The 8,131-nt window shown below is 34.9% G+C and overlaps 1 protein-coding gene across 5 annotated transcripts; it reads left to right on the top strand.

Annotated features, from left to right (window-relative positions):
* Window positions 1-725: 725 nt before the first annotated feature.
* LOC101506063 (T-complex protein 1 subunit beta-like) lies at window positions 726-6,672 on the top strand. Of its 5 annotated transcripts, none has more exons than XR_012162292.1 (4): window positions 726-967; window positions 1,252-3,682; window positions 3,781-4,146; window positions 4,498-4,637. XR_012162292.1 is itself a non-coding variant. In XM_073365995.1 (4 exons), the coding sequence occupies exons 1-4, from the start codon at window positions 4,067-4,069 to the stop codon at window positions 6,308-6,310; spliced, it is 798 nt and encodes a 265-aa protein (XP_073222096.1). In that variant the 5' UTR covers window positions 3,792-4,066; the 3' UTR covers window positions 6,311-6,672. The 5 variants fall into 5 exon arrangements, 2 of the variants coding, with proteins under 2 accessions (XP_073222096.1, XP_012569022.1); XR_003471809.2 differs by having other exon boundaries at window positions 727-967; window positions 3,792-4,146; window positions 4,542-4,682; XR_003471810.2 differs by having other exon boundaries at window positions 727-967; window positions 3,792-4,146.
* The last annotated feature ends 1,459 nt before the right edge of the window (window positions 6,673-8,131 follow it).

Genomic DNA, 8,131 nt, shown 5'->3' with positions numbered 1-8,131 from the left:
TTTCCTCCATCTAATAATATATTTATATATTTAGAAATATAAAGATGGTTGAATTTGAATACATTACATAATATACTGAGATCCACTCTTATATCTAATCTATATGGAGGAGGAAACTGTTTTGTTTACCTTTGTTTTTATTTATTGTGATGTACTTGAATAGGGTACCGTATTTGCTCTGTTGTATTTCAACATTAGGGTGTAATAGCAATGGTTGTATAGTTTTTAGTATCTAAAAATACAATAATTTATCTATGGTCCGTTTATTAAAAACAATTTCTATTCTTTTTATTTCTTTTTTGAGGTTTGGAATGTTTGTAGTTAATCTTCACAATTAGAGATAGATGGACATTATGAAATCAAATATAAAACATGTCTGATCAACAAGCATAATTTGTTTGGTATGATTGAGCTTACTATCCCTACATTCTATCCGATTTGGGGTATTGGGCACGCGCTAATCATAAATATTGTATTGTTTTATTTATTTTATAATATTTTATTATAATTTGATAAATATAATCATTCTATATTATTCTATCATATGTCACAATATTTAAAATATCTCACGTATATTTTTTAGTTAAAAAAATCAAAATTATCAATTTTTAAAATAAGATGATAAATTTTATAAATTTTATAAAACAGAAAAAATAGATTTAAAATTAAAATTAAGTGAAATTTGAATATTTGTCCCTTAGAGTATACACGGGTGTTTGCGAACTGGACTAGGTTACTTAACAAGTTTGTTTCTTCAGAACGTGAGTAAACACTCTCCCTGTTTCTGACGCGAGCGGCGAGCGGGGTGTCCCCACCCCAGACCGTGTTCCGGTGTTCCCTCCCACTCTCAGCCAGACGCTACCGCCTTTCTTCTCCCTTCTCCTCTCTCCTGATACGGTCGCCGCATATTCTCACCTGACCGGTTCAGTTTTCAGTCACTCCCTTCCTACTGTGTTCATCACTCTAGGTAATTTCTCTTTTTTATTCATTTTCTCTATTTATGTTCATCTCATGTAGTTTATGATTTCTGTTATAATTTGTCAGAGGAAGGAGTTGAACACATGATCTCTTTGTCCCCAAACCATCTTATCAATCTGCCGTTGTTCTTGTTATTTTTCTATTTATTTAATTTAATTTAATTTTTCAATGTAGTTTATGATTGGTGTTGTTGTTGCTGCTGCTATTTTCAAATAGAATATAAATGCCTCTTTTTGTGATTGATTATGTGACAAGGTGTATTTATCTGTGTAGGTGACTCACTACACTTGATTTGAGTTCCCATCATCCCATGTTTTGTTCTGTTTCCCTCCACTTCTCAAATCAATCACTGGAGAATAGCTTTTTGTGAATCAAACGCAACCTTAGAGTTTCCACCACCACCATCTTCTTCACTTCCTTAGTCCCTTCTGCTGTGAGAATCACCCCTCCTCCGTGTGAACAAATCGCATCCAAAACCTCACATACTAACAATGATAACAAAACGCTTCCTTTACCCTTCTAAATCCACCTTTTCTATTCGTCCCTTTCATCTTTCTTCTTATTTTTCAAGTTCAACCTCCCAAGTAGAATCTCAACCAAACAAACTCAATTCTCCTCATTCCCTTTCTGAATCCCTTTCCCACTTCCACCGTTCCATTGAAGACTATCCTAATTCACTACCCTCCTATTCATTCTGCAACACCCTCATAGACAACCTACGAAAGGCAAAACACTATGACCTTGTCATTTCTGTTCATTCTAAGATGGTCAGTGTTTCTATCTTCCCCTGTTTTACCTCCTTGAGTGCTTTGATTGAAAGTTTTGTCAACACCCAGAAGTCAAGTTTTGCTTTTGGGGTCTTGGGGTTGATGATAAAGCGTGGTTATGATGTTAATGTGTATAATATGAACCTTTTGTTAAAGGGTTTTTGTCAAATTGATGGTGATTGTGATAAGGCTTTGGATTTGTTTTCTATAATGAAGAGGAATTGTATGTTGCTTGATAGTTTTAGTTATAATACAATCATTAATGGACTTTGTAAAGCTAAGAGATTGGTTGAAGCTAGGGTTTTGTTTGAGGATATGAAGGTTGAGGGTTGTAAACCGAATTTAGTTACATTTAGTACTTTGATCGATGCTATTTGTAAAAATGAAACAGTCGAAGAAGGCTTTGCTTTGTTGGAAGAGATGGAGAAGATGGGTTTGGAGGCTGATGAGTTTGTGTATACCACTCTGATTAATGGATTTTGTAACAAAGGTGACCTTGAGAGGGGAAAACAACTTTTTAATGAGATGCTGGGAAAGAATGTTGCTCCAAATGTTGCTACTTATAGTTGTTTGATGAATGCACTTTGCAAGAAAAGGAAGTGGCAAGAAGCCTCGAAAATGTTGGATGATATGACGACTTGTAGGGTCCGTCCTGATGTTGTTACCTATACGGTTTTAGCTGATGGACTTTGCAAAAATGGGAGGGCGTCTGATGCAATTAAAGTGTTGGATTTGATGGTACAAAAGGGGGAAGAGCCGAATAATATAACGTATAACGTCATCATAAACGGACTTTGTAAGGAAGGTCGGGTAGACGATGCATTCAAGATTCTAGAAACCATGGCGAAGAAGGGGAAGAAACCTGATGTGGTTACCTACAACACATTATTGAAAGGATTATGTGGAGTTGGAAAAATTGATGAGGCAATGGACCTTTTGAATTTGTTATTAAGCAAGGAGTTCCATATGAAGCCTGATGTTTTTGCGTTTAATTTGGTAATCCAGGGACTTTGCAAAGAATTGCGTCTTCATGATGCCAGGAAGGTCTATTCTACAATGGTTGAAAAAGGGCACTCAGGTAACATAGTAACTTACAACATTTTGATCGACGGTCATCTAAATGCTGGAAAGCTTACCAAGGCATTTGAGTTATTTAAGTATGCAGTAGATTTGGGATTTTCCCCTAATTCAATGACCTATACTGTCTTGATTAATGGTCTTTGCAAAATGCAAATGCTAAGTATTGCAAAAGGACTTTTTAGTAAAAGAAGAGCTTCCGGAATTAGACCTGCAGTAACAGAATACAATACACTAATGGCATCCTTGTGCAAAGAAGGTAGTGTAGAGCAGGCTAGGAATTTATTTCAAGAAATGAGAAATGCAAATCATGATCCTGATATTCTCTCGTTTAATATAATAATCGATGGAACTCTCAAAGCTGGAGATGTTAAATCTTCTAAGGAATTGCTATTGGAGATGCTTAACTTTGGTTTGGTCCCTGACAGCATTACCTTTTCTATATTAATAAACAGGTACTTAAAACTGGGGGAATTGGATGAGGCGAAGTTGCTCTATGAGAGAATGGTCTCTTGTGGTCATGTACCAGATGCTGTGTTGTTTCATTCTTTGCTAAAGGGATATAGTTTAATGGGAGAGACGAAAAAAATTATTTCGGTGCTTCAACAAATGGCTGATAAGGATGTTGTTCTCGACTCGAAATTAACTTCTATCATCTTAGCTTGCATTTGTAAAGTCTCAAAAGATATTGATATAGACAAGATACTTCCAAAATTTTCACAACATACATCTGTAGGATCAAATATTAAATGCAATGAACTTTTGATGAAATTGAATAAGGTTCATCCACAGCTTCAATTGTTTGTTGCGTGATGGTTTTTGTTTGCATGAAGTTATGAACATGATGCCGTGGCTCTCAAGTAAGTTCTGTTTTGTCTCTCATTAAATTAGTCATGCTCTGTGATTTATCTATTTTTATTGCTCATGTTTTATGGTAATAATTGACAAGATGGTTTAGTTTCTTTTCAGATTGCTGCGAGTCTAATGCTTGGCTAGGACAAACTTGTTAGTCGTCGGTTTTTGATTAGGTAAAAAGAGGTCATGGCATCAACTGTTTTGTAAACAGACAGTTGATTTACAATTTTCTGGAGGAGCTCTTTGCTGACGCGGGAATATTGGCTATTGAGCATGCTGATTTTGATGGTATTGATTGTTTGGCTCTGGTAACTGGTGATGAGATTGCTTCAACCTTTGACAATCCTGGGTCTGTTAAGCTCGGGCGTTCTGACCTTATTGAAGAGATTATGATTGGTGGGGGTAAATTAATTAAGTTTTCTGATGTTGCAATGGGGCAAGCATGGACAACAGTTCTGAGAGGTTCTAGGTACTTTTTCTTCTTATGTTATTGTAAATTCCTATCAATGTTCTTCTTTTACATGTTCAGGAATTTCAATCTGGATAACATATCACTTCAGATCATCATTATTCTGTTATAAGTAACTGCGTTGGTGACTAAAGCTACATTTTCCTTATTGTCCACCCTATTATTTTTTTGTATATTGTATAGCAGATCTTTCTTTTGTATCTAACAACTTTGAATGCTACTTTCAAAGGTTATAGTGAGCTACTAAATGTTAAAAGCCGATAGTTTCAAAAATTTAATTGTTCCATCTTTGTAATTAAATTAAGGACCAATTTATTGATAGGTGTGACTGTGATCTAATGGTGGTAACAGGAGTCAATGAAACTATTTCATTTTCATTTGTTTTTCTTCCCAAGGCTGCATCTATTGGACATGCTGATTTTGATGGTATTGAGCGTCTGGTTCTGGTAACTGGTGGTGAAATTGCTTCAACCTTTGACAACCCAGAGTCTGTTAAGCTTGGGCGTTGTGACCTTATTGAAGAGATTATGACTGGTGAGGATAAATCGATTAAGTTTTCTGGTGTTGCAATGGGGCAGACGTGCACAATAGTTCTGAGAGGTGCTAGGTACTTTTTCTTTTGTTATTCTAAATTCCTTTCCAATGTGGTTCTTTTACATATTCAGGAATTTTAATCTATATAACATATCTCTTCATATCATCGTTTTTCTTTTATAAGGTTTTCTTGTTCTCGCGGTGTTTTTGTAATACTGCACTGTCTATTCGTGGCAGATCATAGTATATGTTATGAATTGCTTATTACAAATGAGTCAAATGACCTTTTTATACTGTTTCCGTGCTGGTTTTTTGACGGTTAATGAATTCAATTATTATTGTTTTATTTTTTTAGCTAAGTACCTTTTATAATTTTTGTCCAATGATTTAATTATACTGCTTAAATGTTGGACATTTTTTGCTATTACGTACATATTCTTGTACGATCATGCAAAGTCGGTTTAAGTCCTTTTTTTTTTACAGTTAGTTTATGTCCTTATATAGCACCGCTCCTATCCATTTTTATGGTAGGTCAGGGCATGTATGAGTAGAGAACAGTTTTTTAACAATTTTGGTTGAATGCTTTTTTATTTTTATATGCCCTTTCAGACTGACATATCTGTTCTTGTGGCAGCCACCATGTTCTTGATGGGGCCGAGAGATCATTGCATGATGCCTTGTGTGTGCTATCTCAGACTGTCAATGACAGCAGGGTGTTGCTTGGTGGCGGGTGGCCTGAAATGGTGATGGCAAAGGAAGTGGATGCCTTGGCTAGGAAAACCCCAGGAAAAAAGTCTCTTGCAATGGAGGCATTCTCCCATGCACTTTTCGCTATCCCAACAGCAATTGCTGATAATGCTGGTTTGGACAGCGCCGAGTTGATTTCTCAGATCCGTGAAGAGCACCAGAATGGGAGATGTACCACTGGAATGGATGTCATCTCTGGTTCTGTAGGTACAATGTTAAAAATTAAGTGGATTTACTTGAGAAAACATGATTTTGAAGTGCTAGATTCATCTTGATGTATCGTATGGTCTTTGTTTCTTTTTTCATTTGGGTTGGTTGCTTCAAGATGCACTTTAGCTGGAGTATCTTGGTTTTTGACTTGATTATAGAATTGTTTCTGATCACTGCATCAGTGCATTCACTCTGGTCATATAATAGTTGATTTTGGTATATAACATGAAATGTCTCATTGAATTTTCCAAGATAAGCATGTATCTGTTTCATGCAGTCATTTCTAAATTAGATTGAATCCCTAGTAAAGTACTCATATGGCTTGTTCTTCCCTCTGGACAACTAGCTTTTTAAGGAGTGCTTGGGTGCTTATCAGTGTACCATTTATTAACCGAGTATATTGTAACATAGGGATGAAGAGCACAGTGATTTTACCTAGGTTTATGCTGTATTTTGGAAAAGTATCCAGTAGGCTGCTAGCTCAACAGTCAACATGCTTCCTTTCTGTTTTCTGTTTGGCTAACGTACTTTGACCTGTGTGTACTGAGGGATTTGTGAAGCATTCAAAGTCAAGCAGGCTGTATTACTATCTGCAACAGAGGCCGCCAAGATGATCCTTAGAGTTGATGAAATCATAACTTGTGCTCCAAGGAGGAGAGAAGACAGGATGTAATAATCTTGTATCATCCAACTTCAGATGCCTGTATTGTATTGCCAATTTTTGACATATTCCTGGAATTTTCAAGCTGGGACAGCAACCAAAATAGAATCACTACTGAGAATTCGGTTGATTTATTTGAGTGAACATGATTTTGAAATGCTAAATCTCAATGTATCATACCATCGTCTATTTTTTTTCTTTCCATTTGAGTTGGTCTCTTCAACATGCACCTTAGCAGGAATATCTTAGTTATGTGACTTGATTATATATTTATTTGTTGTCTTTTTGCTGGTGGGATTTCCGATCTCTGCATTCTCTCTGGTCATATCAGTGATTTTGGTGTATATTATAAAGTGTCTCATTGAAATTTCCGATATAAGTAGCCATTTTTTGATGCAGTCATTTCTTAATTAGATTCACTCCTAGTGTTGGTGGAGTTAGGATATGTATGATAGATTGCTAGTGTGATTCACTCTTAAATCCCACAGCTGAGTAGTTTGAGTTGCTTGGAGTACTAAGTAACTATAGCAGCGTTCGATATGCAAAAATATATATAAATTTTAGGCTTAATTGCAGATTTGGTCTCCCTATTTTAGCTGATTTGCAAAAGTAGTCCATCCATTTTGTTTCTCCCCAGTTTTGGTCCCTCAAATAGAATTTTGGTCCAAAATTTGATGAAATTTTATTTTTTTGCATTTATTTAAGTCACATCACGCCTCAAAATTTTATTTGCAACAATTGTACTTGGAATCTATGATTATAAATGGTGTAGTACGACTTTAAAAAATGAAATTTCATTAAGTTTTTGACCAAAATTCTGTTTGGGGGGACCAGAACTGGGGAGAAACAAACTGGTGGTACTACTTTCGCGATTCAGCTAAAATAGGGGATCAAAACTGCAATTAAACCTAAATTTTATTCAAAACCATTATATTATATATCGAAAGAGTAGAATGAAAAAGTGGTATTTACGATTTCATTTGATCTATCACGAGCCTGTTTTAGTGTCACAATTTTTTTAAACTTATTTGATGAAAAGAAACTTTTGGGGTTCTTCCCCCTTGACAACTACTAGCTTTTAGGGAATGCTTATGAGTGAAACATTTATCGAGTATCGGTAACTCAGTCTATTATAGAGAATGATTTTGAAGGATAAGTTCATATTTTAATATTATAATTGAGATTTTAAAAAAATAATAAAAATTATATATAATAATCATATAACATTCCTATCAAACTTCATTCATTTTTAGAATGGGGATTTTGAAGCATTCAAAATCAAGCAGTCTGTATTGCTATCTGAGATGGTCCTTATGGGTCTCTTTGTGAGTTGGGTTTTTGAAAGTAAATACTTTAGAGGGATAACAAAATGGCATAATGTAATAATTAATAGTCATCATCCAACTTCAGATGTTTGTATTGCCTTGGCAATTTCTGTTGTAACAAAAATTCTTTTAGATGGTTTTTTAGTCCTTACATGTTTATGTATGTATTTCAACTCCTTCTGTGTTGTCATTTCTCTAATCAAACTGAATTTTACATGACGCATATAAAATTTAAAAGGATATATAGTTTTTTATATATTGAGCGAACAGTAATTCTAATCAAAGTTTTTCAGTTCACATAGTGTATCTCAACTCCTTATATACCCAAACCAAATCCCAAACAATTTGAATAAATATGACACATTAAAAAGCATATTGCAATTTCCATAAACATATTGGGTTCTACGTAGAGAACCGAATACCAAAAGCATTAAAATCTTTTTTTTTTTTTCTTTTCTTGTTGCCTCAACATTACTCATGATTTAATGGTTATCCAAGAATTCAATAA

This window comes from Cicer arietinum, chromosome 3 (genome assembly GCF_000331145.2).
Source record: "Cicer arietinum cultivar CDC Frontier isolate Library 1 chromosome 3, Cicar.CDCFrontier_v2.0, whole genome shotgun sequence".
NCBI classification, from domain to species: Eukaryota; Viridiplantae; Streptophyta; class Magnoliopsida; order Fabales; family Fabaceae; genus Cicer; species Cicer arietinum.
This window is presented reverse-complemented; position numbering and strand designations above follow the sequence as displayed.

Bases quoted from the DNA above. Each gene is read 5' to 3' on its own strand.
- LOC101506063 (XM_012713568.2), top strand. From the start codon at position 4,067: ATGATTGGTGGGGGTAAATTAATTAAGTTTTCTGATGTTGCAATGGGG. The intron at 4,147-4,468 runs GTACTTTTTCTT...ATTTATTGATAG, and splicing joins ACAGTTCTGAGAGGTTCTAG to GTGTGACTGTGATCTAATGG. The intron at 5,635-6,048 runs GTACAATGTTAA...ATTGTAACATAG, and splicing joins TGTCATCTCTGGTTCTGTAG to GGATGAAGAGCACAGTGATT.